The sequence below is a fragment of the Crocodylus siamensis genome, chromosome 15, assembly GCF_052110815.1.
Source record: "Crocodylus siamensis isolate JL-2025a chromosome 15, ASM5211081v1, whole genome shotgun sequence".
NCBI lineage: Eukaryota > Metazoa > Chordata > Crocodylia > Crocodylidae > Crocodylus > Crocodylus siamensis.
This window is the reverse complement of record NC_143409.1, coordinates 8466386-8489050: the sequence shown is the minus strand read 5'-3', so window position 1 is coordinate 8489050 and position 22665 is coordinate 8466386. Positions and strand designations below refer to the sequence as shown.

Sequence of the window (22665 nt, the reverse complement as noted above, 5' to 3'; positions counted from 1 at the left end):
AGGAAAAAAAGAAAAATCACCTTGGAAGTTTAAATCACCTTGTAGATCTGAGCACCATTGTTTGGTATTTCTTTTAAGAGCCTATTGATTGACTTGCCTTTTTGGCCAGGGCTACGTTACTATTTTACAAAGAATGAGATCACCTGTTTAAAACACATTTATGGTTCTCTCTCCAATGACAGCTGCACACTGGCAAAACAAAGCCACGAGATGAAACTGCAACATATGCAGGATGAGGAGCGTTTTTTGTGACGTTAAGACTGGAGGTCGCTCACAGTCGGGCCTGCCCTTTGCACACGACAAAACCAAATATGTCTCCCTCTGATGGCTGGAGTGAGCGTCAAGGACACCTCCCGTTATGGCAGCAGCCAGCTAATGGGAGAAAATTAATATAGAAAACCTGAAGGCAATGGATATCATAAATGTGACTCAGAACCAACCAACCATGCTTTATGCGGGAAGGCATCTGGTTAAAGTGGACTCATCTTTTCAGGCTGAAATAAAAAAGGATCTAAAAACAGGAGGACAAAAGAACGTGCGTCAATCAAGACCACCCCAGAGGAGTTCTCCGGTGATGCGGTAAGACTTCTTCCTGCGGCTGAGACCGGGAGCTGGAGCTACCTGTGTTAAGTTACCGGCTCAGCCAGATTGCCTGTGAAATACTGTCCAGAGCCCTTTGACTCTGGGCTTCAGGTCCACAAACCAGGCAATATTTCTGTAGCCAATGAAGTGCTGGGACAGCACCAACCACGTGGCCTGCCCTGAAGTCAGGAAACCCTGGCCTCCAGGGTCATGGCTATAGCAGTCAGTCACACCATGGCTTCCAGGGCCCGTGCAATGGCGCCAGGAGTCTGAAACCGTTGCAGCGGTACCCTCCCACTCAGACAGATGCACCCAAGTACAAAACCAGCCCAGAAAATCTGCTTCGTGTCAACCGAGAGAGGAGAGAGTAATACTGATATTGTACCCGGGGGAGCCCCTCTGATGAATACGGCGACAGCGAGATAAGACAGATTGAAATGCTGCCATGTATGGGTTGAAAGCACTGCAGGGAAATGTTTAAATACAAACACAAGTTATCTTAATTGAAACACATTTGTAACCACAAACACATTTCTATTAACGCTTGGTTGGCACCACAGCAAAAAAAAAACAAAACAACAACAGCCCGGCTATATCCCTTTAATTTGCAACGGCCAAAAAAGTAATGTCGGCAAACAACCCAACACAGAGAAGTCACCTGAATGGATAACGGATAATTGTGCGCCACGTGCGCACGTGAAAATGTGCGTCTACCACTTGTTTCGTGTCAGCAGCCCCGAGACACATTTTTCAAGCTAAGAGTAAAGCCAGTCATTAAAAATGTGTCATCCCCTCCCCCACCAAACAAGGAGAAAGGCTGTGACATAAATATATAAAATCCATTTCTGTTACTTCATTGCTGTTTCCTCTCCAGCTGACTGCTACGTCCCTGAATAGAAGCATCAGCTGGAGCCAGGAACACTGGATATTCACTGGCTCTTTGCCCTGCGGCCTAGGGGCAATGCTAAGGACATACCACAAGCCGTAGAGTAATGCATGTGACATCAGCACAAACAAGGACATGTGATGCTTCTCTTAAGCTAGTCCAGATTCAAAAACCTTACAGAGCTTCCCATAAAAGGGATGCATTTTTTTTTTTTTTTTTTTTTTTACTCTGGGATCTTGTTTCCACTCTCAGTGTACCAGACTGCCGTCCAGTAGGCAATGGAGGAATTTACTAACTGATAAAACTAGCTTTTTAATTTAAAAAAAAAAAAAAGTTTCCTTCTGAGGGATGGTAAAGCAGGCTTGGGAACTGATATGAATTATGAGGCAGTGGGATCTTCAACCTTCTCTGAATTAGCTCTCCACTTTCTGTCGACAGAGCAGCACAGCAAAAGCCAACGTGTTTGTTGTGCTAAATATTAAAAAGGTGAAAGAAGAGCCCCGGTGGAAAAGTGATTTACTTCTCTGCGATCTACGTATTTGTGATTCGCCTCCGCTCGATCCTTCATAGCCATGTCGGACACTCAGGAACTTGGTGCGAGGGAAGAGTAGGGTCCTTGCTGGTCTCCTGCCCGCTAGGAGACAGGGCTGACCTCTGTACTTGTCTAGTGGTAAAAAGCTGGCTGGAAAATGAGCTATACCCAGGGACAAAGCAATACTTGGAGCTGTGTAATTTGGCTAACGATCTGGGGGAAGCAATCATTCAATGCACCCTTGCTTCAAAACACAGCCAAATGCCACCCCGCGCAACTAAACTAACTTTTAAAATCCCAGTGAGAGGCTACGAGCAGTAAACTAAGCTCCCCGACACGCAGCCACAGCCTGCCAAACGCTTGCAACAATCGCAGTGTGTAAACCACATCTCACTACAGATGAGCAACAATGCCTCTCATCGGCTCTACTGCCTGGCCTCCATCTGTTGTAACATCATGCAAAATATTTCAGGGGTCTGCAGTTTAAACAGGAATCAATCCAAGCTTCGCTTGCCCATCAAGAGTTGAATAAAAACACCTGGAAAGAAACCTCAGTTCCTTCTGTTGAGCTGTTTAATATTTTCCCCTTCTGCGAATCCCAGTGTAACTGCCAAGCAACACCCAACATACCCCATCTTTAACGAACATCAGGGAAAACCCCGGCTAAACTGAAAGCGAGAAATAAACTACCATGTATTAAGTCTCTGGCCCAGTGAAAAATGAACATTTCTCCACAACCAGAAGTTGGTGAAGCAGTGACTTACAATCACAGCTAACACAAGGATCTTACACAGAAACCCTCGTGGAAATGACTGCAGGGCTTACGGCTGTTGTCAACAATGGTGCAAGACGGTACCCTGCAAACCGAAGTGAGGGAAGCTCTGATGCAGTCCTTCTATGTACACAACTCAGGTTTTGCCCTTGGCTCTACCTCCTTTTTAGAGGCCTCTGGATGCTGGTACATTCCCCACCTGCTCTGAAAGTCAGTACCAAATGCTGCCTTAGATACCAACAACCCACAACTATGCTTTAGCTGCTTGCACGATGGACAAATTTAGAGAAGGGGCCCAGTGCTGAAGAGATACCACACGCTAGATTTCTCATTGGTGATAACTAGAGCTCCTCTTCTGGGCTTGCCATTTACACTATGCTGAGTCCAGGCAGTTATTGACTTTCCTGCAGCAGGTGGACTTTGCTTGAATTGATATTAAAATATCCTGGACCAATGGACCAGCTGCATTAGGTTTCCATTGCAACTGGTGCCTTCAGGCTAAAAACAGCCCCCAGCGGGACCAGCGTGCCAGGGAACCGGATGCTTTACCAGGAAAATCCAACATCAACCTCCATCCCAGAGGGGGAACCTTCTTTGCTTGAGGCATAAAGCATTTGGTGAAATAACTAGACCTTGCATGAGCTGGTGATGCAGGGAGATCAGTGCCTATTCTGTGACAGGGCACAGAACTGTATTTCCCAAGACCTGGGCTTTGTTCGGCCATATCCAGGAATGAGACGGCACCAAAGGGGAAGACGTCATGCACTGCTCGCTGACACCGCATTATAACAGGTCAGGCTGAAGGGGAGCAGCCTGAGGTACGTTTGAAAAAAATGGATCAGACAGGAGAGCTTGGGAGTCCACCTGGAAAGGACACTGGAAAACCTAAATAATTGGACTGAAGTGGCATCTTTGAATTTTTACAGCATAGATGACGCCAAGAAATGTTATATATGATCCAATCCACTAAGTGCCACTGGCCCATCTTTCCCTTAAGTGGCATCTTAAAGGCGAAGGGAGATCCAACAGCGGGGTTCCTATTTTGGCTCTTCCCTGGGGGAGCAGCACTACCTGCAAGCTGGCAGATTTCCCAATCTCTCTTTCTGTTGCAGCAGCTACACAGGAAACAAGACTCAAACTTTACAGCCCCTGGGTTTGGGCTACTTGGATTCTGGGTTTGGGTGTGCCCCCCAGGCTCATAGCAAAAAACTCAAAACTGGACTGTTAAATTACCCAGGTTGGGAGTTTTGGGTCTGGAGTTGTGATCTGGTGGCGACTCCAGCATGAAAGTGAGAGCATCTCTCTCGGGTCAATATGAATGAGCCTCGGATTACCCCATCAACTCAGAAGTTTAGGATTGTGAATCCAGAAAGATGACAAAGCCAGTAGGGAAATACAAATCGCCCAAGCGAGGGACTAACATTAGAGGGACGGGGGGGGGAACACAACAGGGGTTGCCAACCGGGCTGAAGACCCACGTGGGAAGGCCCCAGGGAGCACGCAGCAGTGGCACGGGGAAGCGGGGGTACTTGGGAAGCACCATCACCGCACACGGTCACTTCGCATTTGGGATCCCCCCAGCTCTAATCCACATCCAGAAGGGGGTACCTGCTAGGAGGAGTACCCACCAGAAGGGGTACTCTCCTCAACAAAGGTCGAAAAACTTCTGCTATACAGTATCCATGCTGTTCCGCTTTGCTAGCTGGCGACCGCATGCAGATTCATCCAGCAATGAGACCAAACAAGTAAAATGCTCGTGGGAGTGACTAGCTGGTCTTGCAGTGATCTACCTGCAATTCCCTCCTACCCCAGCTAGATATACACAGCAAGTTAACGGCGAATTTCTAAAGCTAAATCCACTTGCCCGGTTCATCCACACTGTACAGCTTCCTTTTTTTTAAGTTCCCTCTAGTGCTTCCTGGAATAACAGCTGCTCACCTAGGATCTGTCATGTTCCCAGCCCCCTACTACACAATTCCCACAATGTCAGGCATGACTTCAGAGCCATCTGACTGCCAGAAACTCCAAAGAATCATGGACAGGAAGAAATGTGAGACTGGGGAGTCACACAGCAGCCATACCGCCCCTCTCCTCCTCCTGCCTACGCCGCCCATTACCCACCCCCTCCAACAACAAAACAAAACTGAATGTCATCTGAAACCAAAGCGAGCGCTCCAGCCAAAAAAGCTTTTTTCCTAAGAATCCTAAGCCCCTTCTGTGGGCCTCCAACAAATTTCAATAACTGCAAGACATGGCATTTCCTTCCAGAGAGCTCGTTTGGGAAGCATATCAAAGTAGTAAATGTCTGAACAACCAAAACGACTGAACACAAAAACCCAGCAGAAGCATTTCAACAATGTAAAGCAAAAAGCTGAAAAAGTCTATGCTGGTTAAAGAATCTCTGGTATGAGGCAGCTTTAGTGGACCTGCATGAGAAAAAGTGCTCTTGGCCACTATTTTTTATTTGTGGTTTATAGAAAAGGCAACTCTGAGCCAGGGAGAAGGCATGGCTCTCAATGCAATGAGCACCCATGACTGTGGCAGTGGATGCTAAGTTGCTGCAGTATCTTATCTATATGCAGAATTACAGAAAAAGCTTACATCCCAAAGAGAGAACACACTGGGAAAGGACACTGGAAAACCCAAATGACTCAACTTAAGTGGCATCTTTAAATTTTCTGCTTGTTCCCAACACTTCTTCCCAACAGCATTATTTTAAAATAGAAATCGTTAAGAAGCAGAAGTCTCTGATAAGTCCTCCAAATAATACCATTCATTTTACGGAAAGTGAATTTGCTCAGCACCAGAAAAGGTTGTTGATTGCATTTTAGGGAATCTAATCCTTAGCCGTAGTGAGATTACTGTTACTAGTAAAGGTGTTTGATGGCATCTATTTAGATTGACAGGGACACCTCCAAACAGTACCTAGCACTGCAACAAGTTTGTCCTAGTCCATCACACTGCGTTCTTGGTCATTTACTAGCCTTTACACTGGGGAGAAGATCAAAAGGAGAGGCACATAAATAATTAAAAATACTTAGTTTAAACCAGATACAGGACAAATGAATGGTAGCAGGAAGAACAGGGCAGGTGTCATGGACGGAGAAAAAGGACAGTCAGAGAGAGAATGAACCTACACCCATTAGCTTGAGCACCCCATCAATGAAGTGGAAACAGCACTGTAAGTTTGCAAGGGTATGAAAGCTGGCTTCTCCCAACTGCCACTGAGCCCTGATAAAAAAAATGACTCTAACATGTTCATCACCACACTACCAACAGATCCATTCACTAGAAACAAGGAGCTAGATTTACCTTAGAAACTTGGCATTTGAGTTTCAAGACAGGAGAGAGGGAAACAAATGGAGCACGTGAGAGATGACTGGCAATACTTACAGCATATCAGGACAGTTGTCTGGTTTGTCTAGCAGGCCTCCCTCCATCACAAAACGGAGAACTTGCTCGTTGGACATGCCTTGGTACGGCTGCTCTGCTAATGTCGCAATCTCCCACAGGACGACACCAAAGGACCTGGAAAACAATTGCAACTTTAAAGGCACTAAGCAAACAAGGCAGGTTTTGCCTAGAGCCTGGTGGGGTAGCTACGAGAGGGTGACTGTTCAAGGAACCGGTAGAACCCACTCCAAAACGTTCATCTAAGCCCATAGCTCAGACTCGGTAATGACCAAACATCGTTACCGTCTGGTGGCTATTTGGTGACCTAATGCTAATGAGCTTGGTTGGCTCTGTCTAGGCCCCGGATCAGAAAACCCATCACCAGCTCTTGGCCCTACTCAGCAGCCGACTGTCATGTTAGCAGAAGCATTAAGCTGAGAACTGGCAGCGCTAATGAACTCTTCTCCTAAAGATGGGTCCTCACGGGAGGCAAAAAAAGGGAACATGAAAGAGACTTTGCCATTGCTGCTGCCTGCACATCTTTTCCTGGAGGACTTGCATGTTCAGGGCTGACCAGGCACTAAACTCATCGTATAAATCATTTTTGAAAAAGCAACATAACCCTTTAAGCAAACCACTTCCAGAATAACTGCTCTGACAGGCAGGTGGTCACCGGAAGGATGTGCATAACGAGTCTCTCCCCTCTCTTATACTGAGGCACTTTTGGAGAAGGTGGACAAACAGGAAGACAAGGCTGCTACCTGCCTTTTCTCTTCCATTGTATTGGAAAGACTGAAGTCAAAAACAAGTTAAATGCTTAAAAAAAAAAGTGTTTTTCTCCCCCCTTCTTTCCCAACTCCAGCTGTACTCTGGCTAACAGACGCACGCTGAAAAGGCAGCAAGTCTCATATGGTTCTCCCTCAAACCTGCTCCTAGAAGAGGTAGGATCCCAGGGCAATACTAGTTTCTCCATCTGCCATTCTGCTTTAGCAGCACAATGTGAACACCAAGATGTCTGGATACAATTACAACCGATGATCTTCTGAATGTCACTTATTTTGGAGTAGCCATGGGAAAGATGCAGCTCTGTGATAACCAGTTTCTAGCGTTAAGAGCCAAATCTAAGCTACTAACTTCCATTTGGACATTTCAACCATCACGGGAAGCTCAAAGGTTTGTTTGCAATATACAGGGAAGAGGGTCTTGAAAGAACTACCTGCCGGCTGCAGGAGGGAAGCAGCAAGCTGAACGGCTCATTAGCTATGGGAGAGGAGCATCCCTTCTGATGTACACACACTTGTGAAACTGCACACTCCTTTGAAGTCCCCGTCCCTCCCCCAAGGTCCTGCCCTAACTACCGATGTTTTTTAAACTGTCCTTCGATAAATGTGCACAGGTATGCGTGTGCATGTGCCTCCACTGCTCATGTGCTGAGCCACGCTTTCTTTACAGGGAAAGAGGACCGTGTGCACTGATAGCAAGATTTCTGTTGTGAAAACAAGAGTTCAATATAACCAAGTACTTACAGTCGAGTGGTTTTATCTCTCTAGTTATACACGGTATCTAAAATGGGCTCCAGTTAAAACCAGAAGCCGCACAAGGGTTTTGCAACTAACCAGCTGTACTTGGGGAGAGGAAGTAAGTTCCTGTTCAGTTTCTTGATAACTTAGAACTACCCTGACGGCTACAGGAATAATACTGTTGAGTTTGTCCTGCAAACCAGCTGCAACCCTGGAGGCCAGACTCCAGAGAATGGTCCTTTAGCAGACAGATTAGCAGGTCACAACATCTTAAAACAGCAAGGACCTACCCTGTCAGCCCTGGCTCCCAAATGGTACAGCACTGATTTTAAATCCTCCCCCACCAGAAACAATTTGGGGGGGGGGGGGGGACATCTCCAATTACCTCATTCTTCAGTCCTCAAGAGCAATAAAGCAGAGAATTACCAAAGTCAAGCCCCACCCTTCAAATCCTCCAGACACTCTTTTGCCGTCTGCCATTTCACCTTACAGTTTATAAATCCTGAAGTCTGACCATTTGCACAGTTTTGTCTTTTTGACATTTTGGCTTCCAGAAACGGCGTCTAAGAATGTGGAACCAGATGTCACAACATCCCAGCGAAAGGCAAGGAAAAGAAAAATAGTCTCAGCATTTTTATGTTTTGAACAATGGGGAATAGCCACAAAAATACCTAAACAACATTGTTTGCGTGAAGCTACTTCAAAGTCTGAGCACTGCTAGGAATCAGGTGATTTTCCTGGCATCAGGAAGGCTTTAATGTATAGCATCTGGTCTGCTCTACAAGTTATTTAAAAACTGACTGGAACGGCTGTTTTACCCACAAGCAGATCAAATAACAAGACACTGAGTATTTCATGACAGTGATAAGTTGGGCTTCAAGAATGTGGGCTCAAATCTTTGAATTTAAGGCTTCTGAATGTGGCTGGCTGAAAGTGAAAGTCCACATCATCCAAACACAGTACATTTCCCTTTGTTTAACTAACTCTTCAGAATTTGGCTATTATACCTACACGGTAAGATTTGAAGAGTCACAGATAAATATCCACAAAATTATTCTAGGGTTAGATATTAAACTCATCCTAAGAGAAACCTCTTTGTATGACAAAAATAATTGGGAGGCCGCTCCCCAAAATGTGATTTCTTTCTGGGACTGTAGAATTCATTTTTCCCTGTTTATATAGAAGGGACAGCTATAGAAGTCCACTACCAAGAAATTCCTTTCAAGGAAGCAAAGATCTATTTCTGCCTCGACTCTGCAAACGAAAGCTATGCATTTGAAAGCCGCGTGCCTGCATCTACTCAGCTTGAAAGTTCCTCTCGCACAAACTGTAGTACAGTAGCATCAAAACAGTCTTTATTTTTAGAACTATATCAAAGACATATCCCCTGTTTTTAAGGTTGGCATCTACCAGCCCCGTCTTTGGTGACTCACTGTTGACTCTCCAAGTTTTGCAGCTGTGGTGAAGGTACCTTGTTCAAGCTGCATCGCCATTAAGCTGCGGCAATATTCACTTAGCTTTGCTTTGGCTTGAGTGACTGACGGATTACAAGAAGCATACATTTCCCTCAAAAGAAACCAAACTTGAATTCATCCTTAAGTTATATAATTTGTGCCTTGTCCTTTAGAAGACTTTCTGCCTGGAATCTGAGGTTTTGTTCCAGTAGTATGCTGCTTAATTGGTATTCTTAGAAGGAAAACTAAGCAAACAGAATAAATTGCATGGGTCCAAGTAAAGTAACCAATCAAGCACAGTCCATTCTCTGTCTAACTGACAGCTGGGGGTTGCTGCTGGATTCACAAGTTACTGATTGACAATGAAAGCGTGTCAGTCACGTTGCTGTACTCCACAATTGTGACCTGCTTAGTTCCAGATGGCTCGCTGTGTGTGGGACCTTTGGATGACACAGCCTTCAAAATCCTGCCTCCTCTGAGTTGTTCCTGGCCTCCACATTCAGAGCAAGACCACCAGAAATGCAACCCGTTGGTATGTTCTGCCTCACAAGCGGTAGGTGTGTAATTGTGCTTTCTCCAGACCTAACCCGGAATGAACGGTTCCATACAAAAAACTGCAAGATGTGGCTAAAACAGCAAATCTCACTTCTATACCTGCTTGCTTTTGTCAGCAGTATTCAAAGGGTTTTTAGCTGGATCCACAGTTTGTCACTTCTCCAGAACACACTGGCGTGGTAGGTTGAGAGGTTGCTGGCTGTATAAAAGTCGTGACCTGTGACTAAAAGTTTCCAGGAGACGTTCTGATGCTTTGCTTTGTTGCCTCTTACATAATGCCAGCTATGAACCCTTCACTCCAAGCTGAGGTTGGGGAGAATTACAGTCTACTGACTGCAAAATCCTCAAGCTGTTTAAAAATCATAAGTTTACTACTTAAATACTTTTTCTCCTGGCTTCTAGACACCTGGAGGCAACAAGCTGCCAATTCTGTAACCCATCAGCAATAAAACCTCTTGTTAGGAAGGCAGAGAAACATGAGAGACTAAGGGGCGAAATGTTTTGCCAATACATAATCATCCCTTGTCAAGCCCTCCATTTACTTCAGAGGCTGGACACCTATCTACACAACTCTGAAAATAAGGCTGTTCGCAGAGCATTTCTTCTAAAAGGCATATCCTTGTTTTTCTCAACTCCTCTATTAGTAACTTCCTGGGCATGTCTACTCCAAATTACATTTTTAAGGGAGGATTTCTGTCTTGTGTTATATTGGGCAATCAAACGATGCCCCAAACAAAGGAGGAAATACACCAAGGATAATTCCAAAGAAAAATATCAGTGCATACATGTTCTCTCTACTCCTTATGGAAGACAGCAGTTGTATACAAAGAAGGTTTTGATAAAAATCAGGTCAGAATCCCTATGTCTACTTGATGCTTTCCTTAAGGATGGTGGATTGGGAATAACCAGTCCCTTTTCTAGGTGGCAGCACCAGTTTTTGCTGTGTGCAGCTGACTGTCCTGCACCCAGGCAGGTAACACACTACCTCTTCAGACTCGGAATACAATTTCAGACTCGGCCCGTCTACACACATTTCCTCCTCCTGCTGATGTTTATGGGAGCCTTGCATGCATCTGAGAGCAGAATTTGGCCTATGCGGTTTCTAATAGAGAATCTGCAATGGGAACAGTGCGAAATACAATAAATCATGGTAGATAAAAATACGAGAACCTCTGGAGACCTTGTGGATATCAGGTGTTTGTTCTAATCCGTAAGGAAAAACCTCATAGAAGTCCAAAACAAGAAAGTCTAAAATGTTATTAAAAAGCCACTTGTTACCAGACATCAGAGTGCGTTGTGAAGACTCCATCCTTCAGTGATTCTGGGGACATCCAGCGGACCGGCAGCAAGCCTTTCCCTCCTTTCCGATAATAATCTGTCTCATATATATCTCTTGTCATGCCAAAATCTAAAACAAGAAGCAGAAACATACTGTGTGTGTTATTATGCACCAAAATAGTTTTAAAAATATCCCCAAAAAACCTGTCGAATGAAACCAGCCGAGAATCATGGCAAGCATCTGGGATTTGTCAGCATGGTTTATTTTGCAGGAATACTTCACATACGTGTCGCTCCCATTGGAACTAATGGGAATTTTGCTATTGACTTAGTTCTGTTCCCACAGAAATCAAGAAGAGGCTTGAAAGGTTGGGCGTGGGGGGGTGTTTTCTAGGACTAGACCAGTGTATTGGCTCAGGGATGGTGTCACTCAGTTCCACAAGGGAGCATGTGGATCCTGGCTACACAGATACCAGTGAGTCAGTGCCACCCGTGTTTATCACATACAGATTAAGACATTTTTTCCATAACTAACATCATAAACTGATTACGCAAGAAGCAGCTGAGCTCTGCATGTGCTGAGGTCAATGATTCTTTGCCCATTAAAAAAAAAAAAAAAAAAAATCTAAAAAGGTCGGTTGCACTAGAGTACTTAGGATCATAGGAAAGTAGGGCCGAAAGGACCTCACAATGTCATCTAGTCCAGCCCCCTGCTCGAGGCAGAATCATTCTGATTAAGCCATTCCAGGCAATAGTATAACTTGCTTCTGAAAGTGTTGAAGCATGGAGACGCCACAATTTCTCTGGGCTGCCTGTTTCAATGCCAGACCACTCTCTTAAGTCAGACCACCCACAGCCGTGACCTGAAGTTTTCTACTTGAAATGACTAGATGAAAAAAAAAAAAAAATCTATTCTAGAATTTCCCCTTTTTATCCCCAAAACTTTGATTCAATTTCCCTTAAGAGTCTATTCAGATCTTGTAGAAGATGCTTCTCTTCATTATTGGAAAGCACAAGTAGTTACACTGCTCAACTTGGACACTAGACCTGAAACAGGAAACACACACAAGACTTGGCTCAAACATTGCCCATCTATTTCATGCTCTACTCAAAGTTACTTCTGGATTTTTTTTTAAAAGGTCCGTATTTATTCATCAATTGCTACATGGAAAATGTTAGGCTATGAACAAACCACCTTAAACTAATAGTAACCTGGCTGGAAAATTAACTAAGTAGGGGGATCTGATGTTACTTCAATTATCACCACCCCTAGGGAACAACTTCTTTTGCTGAAACTACAAGGTAAGGGGGAAATTTGCTTCACCAGCACGAACCCAAAGGATTCCGGCTGCTTCATGGTGAAGTGCAGCAAAGGGAGGAGAGAACTCTTCCAGCCTTGGCGATCCCCCCCATGGCTATTACTTCAGTGTGTGGCTTGGGAAAGCAGCTGTTTCTCCCACCATACTCCATGCACAGAGTTAGGGAACAGCTTCAGATCTCTCTCTGCCACTCCAAAGACAGTCCCATATACCAGGGTGACTTTCATCTGGATTAACTGGAAAAATTCTATACAAGGTAATGCAAGTAAGTAACAGAGATGCAAGGAACATTAAGATGCTCTCTCCTTGCAAACATTCAATAAAAAACCTTCTGTGTTCTAAACAGTCTGGATTAGCATGTTGACTCACAATGATCCAAACTCTTCGGCTGTGAAGGGGTTTTCAGTATTACATAAGAACAGCATAGATAATTACTGATTAAAAGCTTGCACAGGTAATCGCTTATAGCTTTAAAGAGCAAAAAAAAGTGAGTCTTTCAGAGCCTAACACATTGTTAAATGTTTGGGAGGAGCCTAATGGCACCGATAAAAGGAGAAATGCTATCAGCTTTTTTTGGTTGCTGTAGCCATTAATTATGGGTACATGCCCAGAGCTCCCTGGCAAGTGTAGTTCAGTCCCTGTGCCCTGCCAGTGGCCTGAGGCTGCAGCACACTATAAGTCCTGGCAAGCAACGGGAGAGGAAAGGGGAGCCGTGAAGCAGTCACAGGGTGCCATGCTCAACGATGAAAGGACCATTACAAGCTCCTGCTGCCGCGGCAATGCTCTGCATGCAGAACGGGCCTGAGCACCAGGGGTGCTGCGGAGATGTTGGGTCGCACACAGGTGGGGTCTTTATCAGTGCATCCCTGCCTATGATGCTTCCCTGAGCTGCCATATCAAACTGACTCAGATTATAGCAGACCTGGGAAAGGGCACTTCATGCCTGGAAGCTTGTCTAACATCTCTCCGAACTATATTGTTGATCCAATAAAAAAAAAAAGTCAAAAACTTGCTTCTTTCATATTTCTTGGACCATCTCAGTTAAAACACTCCAAGCCCTGCTAGTTTTATACTCCAAGAATCAGTTTCCTACAACAGAAAGCGTGCTGCTACACACACTATTTTAATATGCACCACTCAAAAAAACTACCAAAGGCTGAAGTCAGTCTCCCCAGAGAATAATCTGAAATTTCATCCGACTCTATTTTGGGGGCAGGAGTAGAAAAGGGTATCTTAGCACAGCAGCAGGAAAGCCATTTCTGTAATCTGGAGAACAGAATTCCAGCTCAGATTGGAAAGCCTCCAGCAGGAGCCAACCCCTGCATTCCACTTCCAACCCGAAAAGGCTTGAACATAATCCTAAAATGCTCCTTCCCAAGTCTATAAACAGCAGGTGGGATTATTTGTATGTGCTGCAAACCCCTCCTCTGCCATAATTAGATGCTACTGGCAACCACTCCTTTAGGACCTAACCCAGATGGCTGAGGCGTTTACACCTGCACACATCTTGCACTGCAGGATATGTTTTAAACCTGCCCTCTCTTCCACATCTCTCCACTGTGCAGCATCAAACAGAAGCACTGCAAATGTTTCAATTCAGCATCAAACAGAGGCCCTAAAATGAAGCAGGTTTTTGGATAAATTGCATCCATTTCCTGGAATTATTTTTAGAATAAGTCTTCCTACTAACAGCTTCAAGAATTCCTCTGTTTTCCACAACTGAGCATATTATATTCGAGTTTCCCACTTGCTTAAGCACAGCTGAAACGCATGAAAACACACCTCCGATTTTCACAGTGAAGTCTTCAGCCACCATGCAATTTCTTGCAGCAAGATCCCTGTGAACAAATTTGTTGGCGTTGAGGTAAGCCATGCCGTCTGCGATCTCTCCTGCCATCTGAATCATCTTCTTCAGAGTTGGAGGCGCCTGGCCAGGGTTATTCTGAGCAAGATCAAGGAGAAATAAGGCGTGAGATGGGTGGGGTTGGAAGGAAGGGGGAAGAAGCAACTGTTTCCCCTTCAAAAGTAGCAACAGGCTTTTCTTAATTTGGATCATCACAAGTCAATCTGACAAGAAATCAGAACCAATGTGAACTGAAACTTATGATTACAGAGACCATAGCATCTACTTAGTGGGAAAATCATGTGTTCCCTCTTCAGCCACATCAAGCTTTGTTACAAAACAGGGCCTCCAATTAGCTCCAGCATAGCTGCATGTTCTATTTTCATGGATGTACCAAAAAAACCCAAAAAAACAAAAAGAAAGCAAGCAAGCAAGCAAACCAGGTCAAATTTAGTGTTAACATTCCTTTTCCTCCACCCCACAACATTTTAAAGGGATGAAGCGAGATAGTTTTTGCAGACCTTTTGGCTGGCAGCTTTTCTATCAGTGTAAACAAAACAGAAAACATTACAGGATGATAAGTTATTCCTCCTCTCCCTTGCTCGGTGATCTGATGCTACTCTTGAGCGACTTGCATAGACCTACAAAAGGGATAAGGTCCCTGGGAGAACTGCTTAGAAAATGGATTTTACTCGCAATCAAATAAAAGTACACACATCATCATCATCATCACTGTTCGCAGGATGAAATCTGAGATTGTTGCATGTAGTTCAGCACAGTCACACACAGGTGTAACTTGTTTCAGTGTGTATTTTGCTGAAAGTCATCCTCTGCTTACACAGCAAGTCTACCGCAGCACTGCTAAGTATAGATCTAGTCATCTCCAATCCTGACTCAGTCTCTAACCAATACTCTACACGCAGATCAAAACTCTACCTCAACTTGGGGGGGGGAGGGGGTTGTTACCAGTCTCAGGGTTGACCTGAAGGCTAATTAACATTTGTTCAACATTTCTAATATATAAACATTGAGTACTTGCTACTACGAATCTCTCTGCTCATTTACTCTGGATACTTCCAAGATCCCCAATTTCAAAATACAATAGACCCCACCAAAAAAGACCCACAATAGCTGGAATTGAGAAAACCCAAGGAAATTCAATGAAAGTTTGCACATTACTGGACAAACACAGGTGGGAACCTTTGCGAAGACATAAGGGTTAGAACAGCGTTTGAAATCAGTGGCTAAGGAACATGCAGCAGTGAGTTGGCAGGGAACCGGCCACCCAACGGTGCCAGAGCGCACTGAAGAATGAGGAGGATTGTAGGATATCAGTTCTTCCCTATTCGGAGCCTGCGTTTCACAGACCAAGGCTGAAAGGGAAGCAGCAGTTAATTCACACCATTACCCATTTAATAGGCTACTTCTGGGATGAGAACAATAGCTATATAAGCAAAGAGGGGAAAAAACAGAGTAGATGGCACCCAACATTTTGGTCATTCCCTTATTATTAATACCATCACTGCCCTCTGTCTCCCATGCTACAGCATTCAGTTACCTTAACTCTTAAGCAAAGCTCTTCCTTTTAATCCACAACCTGCATCTTAATAAAAACAGCCTCAGCTGAACGCTTCCTCAGATGCAAATCCATTCCTAATTGCCATTAAATGATGGGGTCAGAACCATATTTAAGCAACCTGCCTTTTGTTATATGAAATGCCCTCAGGATTCATTCTCTTTCACACAAACCAGGTGTTCTCACTCTGTTGTAGTAAATTATTTATGTCAGAAGTGCTTGCTAACGAAACAGCGGGTGAACACATTTTATACACACCCTGCTATCCTGGAAGCAGGAAGTGACCTAGCAGTATTCTTTCCTAACCTTTCAGACCCTGACATGTACAAGAGTCATTTCATCTGTTGGACTGACAGGCTAAATATTAAACATCACATGTAAGGCTAAATATTAGTGTCGACTGCAAAGGGCTCATTCATAATTAAGCTTGTTCATAATTAACATAAAAAAAACAAAAAGGTTGCATGTGGGGTTACTTCATGAACAATTACCCAAACTCAAGCATGTTTCAGACTATCATGTTGTCTTGCAGCTTTATCAAAAGTCAGATTAAGGAAAGAAGAGTCTATTCCAATCTGGATAAGACATTTAGTGACACTAGGACAGGACACAAGTAGGTTACATCTCCCCCAGTTAAGCTGCTTCATATAGATAAAGGGGGAGATGAGCAAATAGCCAACTGAACTCAGCAGCAGATGATCCTCCGGGGCAGCTGTTATGAACACCCTGCGACACAAAGCAATACACTGGCAAAACTGATGCTTCAGTTACTGGGATCTTGTGTTACCCGGCTGCTCACAAGAAGTAAACTGCACAGGATACACTGATTAGAAAGGAGAATGATCACAGAGCAAAAAATCTTAAAGCAGCTGCTGAGTAAGGGCCTCGGCTTTAATGTTTACAAGCTAAAAAAGAATCGAGGGCTAGCCCTATATTTTTCAATGGTCTGCTTGTACCTAGTATGCGATTTAGCAGAGACAGGGCCACGACCTTTAAAATCGAGGGGAGGGGAGAAGAAAATAAGATGGGATGAAAGTGAAGCATGTGAAAAGGTCTGAACCCACACACCGATACGCCTAGTTTAAAATAAAGCACCAGCCCATAAGGCTCAGCTGCTTTGCCAGCCAACCCAGTGCAGGTGAATGGGCCGACTGGGGGGCAGGAAGGTTGACACCATAAACAAACAACAGCTGCTCCCAACAGCTTGGGAAACTGAAAGCAAGGGTAAGACTAGCATGCTGAACTTCTCACCTTCCCTTGCAAGAGGATTTAACAAACACACGTGTGCATACACATGTACACATACACCCTGCCACCTGCTGCTCACCTCAGTGTCTGGCCGCAGAGACCTCAGGTAGCTCTTGAGATCCCCACGTGTCATCAGTTCCATAATAACCAGAGTGGGTTGGCCTTGAGAGACGACTCCAAGCAATCGTACCTGAAAGGGAAGAGTTATGATTACCCAGCACTTACAGACACAAAGTCAGGCTATCCTTAACCATTTAAAACCCTGGCTATTGATTAGGAGAGTCCCCAAACTGGAACCCATACCCACAAGCTTGGGGAAGTGTTTGGAAATCAATTTGGATGCAAACAGTGGAACAACAGCCATCCCTATCAACTCGTCATCACAAGTCATTTCTGGCACTAGTTAACTGAGCCGTGCGCTGTCGTCACCATGCCAATGGACATGGCGCTGTTAAGATCAGCCCTCGTCATCTTCAAGCCACTTACCACATGGTGACAGTTGAACTCCTTCATCACCGAGGCCTCGTTTAGGAACTCAATCCGCTCCCGCATGCTGGCGGACTCGTTGACCGTTTTGATGGCCACCCGAGTTTCTGGCTCGTCCTTCACCACGCCCTTTGCTATCCCCTCATATACCATTCCAAAGGAGCCCTGCCCAAGCTCCCGGCACATGGTGATCTTCTCGCGAGGCACTTCCCATTCATCCGGAACATACACTAGAAACAAAGACAGCAGTCAGTGCCGTTCCACTTACAGCCATGCCAGGATATGGCTACAAGACACTCAACTCCTGCAGTTCAGTAATATGCAATGGTTTCCAAAGACTTTCACAGGGAATGCACATACTTCAAACATTTACTGGGTACCCACTGATTCAAGAATCTTCCTCCCTCCCTCAGCAAATCCCTCAGACCCAGCAGTCAAGGAAACAAGATTTTCATCCCAAAAAACTGACAACTAATGAGCTTGCTTTTCTGCAACAGGACATTGTGAAGAGGCCCCAAACTTCATGACCATTTACATTCTATTGGAAACTAATTCTTTGATGGCTACCAGCCTAAAACTTAAAGGCTGGCGTTGGGGGGGGGAGGGTGCTTGGTAGAATTGGTGAGATGTAACTATAAGGAAAAGTGTGTAGTTTGAGCTACTGCCTACAAACTCAGCATGAGGAACTGTGGTGGAAAGCTGAGCAGTGTGGACAGAGCTCTGAAACCACCTTTAACTGCTTTAAGAGAAGGGGAGTTGGCATCAGTTGTTATGATGCAACCCTTATGTCTGCAAGCTCCTGTAGCAACACCAGTATGCCAAATGGGTGCACGTGACCTGGGAGAAAACAGGGTTAAAGTTGCAATGGTTTTGCTACACTTGTATTGCTCCAGAAACCTGCAGATGTAATAATGATTGTTGCATTATAACTAGCATAAATTGCAGTTGATAGAACTGATGCATCTGTCTCTACCCTAACAGCATGAGCCTTTCCTGAGGTTTGCTGCTTCCAGATTCTTCCACAGAGCATCAATCTACAAAGTTTGCTTCACCAAGTGCTGTGTGAATTTAGTGTATGGCAAGTCCACTATCGAGGGACTGATTTGCTAACCACAGGGGAACAGACTTTCTGATCTAGCACATCTTTTGCATAGCTAACTATTCTGATCACACACAGCCCAGTGCTCCTATAAAAGCAGGGCCTTACTGTTGTAGCGCCCCTTTGACACAAAGCAGATGGGAGACCACTGAAGCTCGCTGCTGGGAAGAATTATTGCCGCAGGCAAGAAAACCTCAAAACATCTCGGCTCCGAGGGGCCACTGCTGCTGCTGCCTGTCAGTCATCAAGGGAAAAGGCCACACGGGCACCAGCTCCAAATCAGTGCAATTAGAGGCGGTAGAAACCAAAGATTTCAGCCAGAATGTCAACAGACCCTCTGGTGAATTGGTGTTACTGCAACAAAAGACACCAATGGGAAGGGGTCTGCTGAAATAGTTAGCCTATGGGGGCTCCAGGGAACCCGGCTCCTGCAGAGATGCATTCCCTCTTCAGGGCTCAGCTAGATGAACTGATGCCTCAGACTCCTGGGAAGACCTGATGCACTCCCCCACTATGAACCAGGCAATTCTCTAACCTGCACTGTGGCATGTACACACTGCTTATAGGTATGCACAAACCCTGCTTAGCCCTACTTTTATTGCACAGCATGTGGTAAACTCAGGGCTAAGGAGCCCATCCAAAGTGCCATCCCCAGGGCCTGCTCACTCTTCCTTTGTCTGCTGCCGGTTCCTCGAAAGCAGGAATTCTTGGATGAAATCAGAAATTTTCTTTTGGAAAACACCAATTTGTGGGAACAGAGGCTGCATGTTTTGATGAATGTTTTGTGAATCAAAGGCAGGACATCATTAGAGCTCTTCAGGTTTCTGACAAGCTTGTCTGGCAGGGAACCAGGCGTCCAGGGTTCATGGCTCCAGGGCAACCCAGCCCTGCCAACTGCCCCAGAGCTGGGGAGCTCTGGACTTCCGGACAGCCGGGCCAGCTGGCTCTCTGGGCCGCAGATTCCTGCTGCGATTCCGGGATGGGAAGTAGTGAGACGGACAAGAATTGTGCATGTCAATTTGGCAGCTGTAAAGAGCCCCTGGGGAGAAGGCTTCCACCGAGTAACGCTATGTCTGTGCTTCTGAAGCAGAAGTTTTCAAAATTACCATTTCTTTGGAAATTGAAGGGAAAATTGATTTCATTCCAACTCGGAGTTAAACTCAAATTTCCCAGAAATCCAAAATCCTGAAATTTTGCCAGCTCTATTCAGAAGAAAGATATGCAAGGGCATGATCTAAAAGTAAAATCACTCGCCAGGTACAAACTGCAAACACTCTGAGGTCAGCTTTCCTGACCATCGGCTATTTGACAAGAAGCCCTTGCAGCACCTTTGTCCTGCGCAGGGTTATCAGGGTGTTCCCAAAACACCCAAAGACAGGAAAGTTTCCCCAATTTCACTCTCACCTCTACCTTCTTTCAGAACTATGAAATCAGGCAGCAGGAAATAAAGAGTTTTTGCAGGTGCACGTGTCCAAAGCAGGCTTCGGATTCAGTAGCCTAAAGTAACACAAATGTTTTATGTACTGGCTCTCTCAAATTCACCATTAACATGGGAGAATTTTTTTGTTCTGGGGCTGTGTGGAGCAACTGAAAGGTTTCTCTTAAACAGAAAATCTGTATTCCCCTTTAAGTCAGGAAGGTCCATCACCCAGGACTTTCTGCTTCGCCCTCATCTTTCCAATATCGAAACAGTGACACCGGCACCCTTCTTCCAGTCCATTTACACTGATAAAAGGTTGGAGACTGACAAAGTTCTCCTTAAAAGCGCCTGCACCTCATGTCGCTCATACAACATTCACAAGCGGGATGAATAGCCTGATCTCAGTTGGGCATTTTAGACACCAACAGAATAGAAAGACTTCAAAGATAAAATTACTCAAGAACCAGCTACAAATATACAAGATCAAGTTGAAACTAGCTCAAAAAAGAACTGTTTTGTCAGCTTTGGAACAACAGTCGTCTTTATACTACAGGGTATTAACACAAAGGGATATAGATTACATTATGCATCTGTGCTTGCTTTCATAACATTTCAACACGTGAAGCACTCGTCTCAGGCCTGCCTGCCTGCATCTCCACATGTGAAAGGTCTTCCTTCATTTTTTTTAAACAAACAACTGCTCTGAAACTCGCATTTAGAGTTGTCTGAATGGGTTACACATGTATATAGACTAGTATGACACAGGTTTTCATGAATTATTTTAATTTTGGTGAGAACATCCAAAACAGCAAACCTAGGCAAGTGGCTGAGAATCCCAAAGGAAAGCTGATGCCTTTAGACTTACTCTATCAATTTATGGACCTGCAACTCCCAAAATGAAGCTTGACTGGGTCTCTCACAACACAGTATATGCAAGTAAAAGCATTAGAAGGCCATACTCACCATCAGAAGCACTGAAGTACTCGGGGTTCACAGAAGCATACAGCACTCCATTTCCCAATCTGTCACTGTTCCTGTTAAGCACATGAAACGTGTATTTTTTTCCTTGTTCGTAAAACCCCCACTAAATTCCAACCTGCCTCCTACTCAAGTCTTTCACGGTCTGCTCCATTACATGACCCCGGCTCTCAAGGCAAGAGTGGAACCGACAACATCAGTCTAACGAAAGAGGAAACTCTTGTTCTCCAGATGTACATCTACACGCCCCATCAGACCACCTCTGCTTTGCCACAGCCTTCCTGGAAGACCCACAGCACTTTATCAGTCACCTTTACATCCCATCTGCACAGAAGAGCGGATAGCGAACTTTTTACGATAGAACGAAGAGACCTTCTCAGGGCTGAAACTGGATGGTGATGTAGCATGCAGGAGAGCTGGGCTCAGGATCAGCTCACAGCACTGCATACTGTCCATTGTGGAGGAGAATGCTTATGCTTAGAATACGGTTAAGGTTTTAGGAAGCTTGTACACGACCTGTTTTATGATCTTCTACTGCTTTCGTTGCTTTAGTTTTCCTAGAACTATAAGCTGTTTGAGGTTAGGGTGCTTTTATTAATAAAATTTTTGATGAATTAATCAATTAATAAATAAAATTAGCCTCATTTCCTAGAATTGTCAGACCGATAAATCGCCAAGGTTCTGGGAAAGGAGACCAGACGTTTTGCTCTCCAAGCCAGAAGAAAGCAACAAGGAGCATGATTTGGCAGGAGCTTTGGCTAGTGAGAAGTCAAAGAAGGGGTCACTCTATCCCCAGTACGCTAGAGTAAAGCATATCCCTGGATACATATACAAAAGACACTTATAAAGTGAATGTAACTAGTAGTTAATGGGAACACCTCAAATAAGTCTATTAGAGAGGGGCAGAAAGATAATGCAAGTCTCCACATGCAACCTGCAAGGCTGTCAAGGCATATTAAGAGTTGGTGTGTATTTTACACAGTTTCTTTAGGTTTCCCTCATTTAACTAGAACATTTCCAGGTTGTGGAAACCAAATAAAGAAAGATCAATTGTACAGCCTCTCAGACCGACCACCTGCTGCCTGGAAAATAAGTGTTTTGTTGGCATGCTCAAAATGAATTAAAAAAACTGTTAGAATTTGCTGCTCTGAATTTGCAAGAAATCGAATGACTCTGAATCAAAACAAACGCCTGTGGTTTGGAAAGGGATCCAAATGTCTGGCTTCTCTTTGTTTGCCATTGTTATCGCAGTAGATATGTTCCCAAAGACCTTGCAACACAGAAAGGAAATTAAAAACCCCTTTCCGCATTTCATGCAGCCTAAGAGGTGCTCACTAGTAAATGCAAACCTTCTCTTCTTCTGTCAGCAAGAGAGAACCTGCTGTAGCCTCTGCTATGTAATCCTTCCAATGCCATCCTGGCATCAAAATCAAACTCCCTCTTTGGGGGCACTGAATTGCTTCTTTCCACTTAGAGTCAAAAGAGCTAGAACTCACCTCTTTTTGTTAAAGACGTACAGCATTATCATCAACCCTCCAATGATCAGCAGAACCGCTATGGGGAGCGCAATGATCAAGTGCAAGAAGTTCCCATACTCTGCTGCTGCAACACACAAGAAAGATGATGTTTTTATTCAGGTCAACACAAAATTTCTATCGGCACCAGAGCATTCTCGAGCATGCAGTATATTGCCAAACTCCAAACTCAAGCTACTCCATTTTTCT

General features: G+C 44.6%; 1 protein-coding gene across 2 annotated transcripts in view; it reads right to left on the bottom strand.

Moving 5' to 3' along the window:
• IGF1R (insulin like growth factor 1 receptor) overlaps window positions 1–22665 on the bottom strand; it is a 257818-nt gene that overhangs the window by 5954 nt on the left and 229199 nt on the right. Inside the window, exons 14-20 of one of the 2 annotated variants that reach the window (XM_090029479.1) lie at window positions 22438–22543; window positions 20927–20997; window positions 17445–17674; window positions 17038–17148; window positions 14074–14233; window positions 10973–11102; window positions 6166–6300 (exon numbers count right to left, since the gene is read on the bottom strand). In XM_090029479.1, the coding sequence (XP_089885605.1) occupies window positions 6166–6300; window positions 10973–11102; window positions 14074–14233; window positions 17038–17148; window positions 17445–17674; window positions 20927–20997; window positions 22438–22543 (943 nt within the window). The remainder of the gene's footprint in view (window positions 1–6165; window positions 6301–10972; window positions 11103–14073; window positions 14234–17037; window positions 17149–17444; window positions 17675–20926; window positions 20998–22437; window positions 22544–22665) is intronic. The other variant, XM_090029480.1, reaches the window with a different exon arrangement.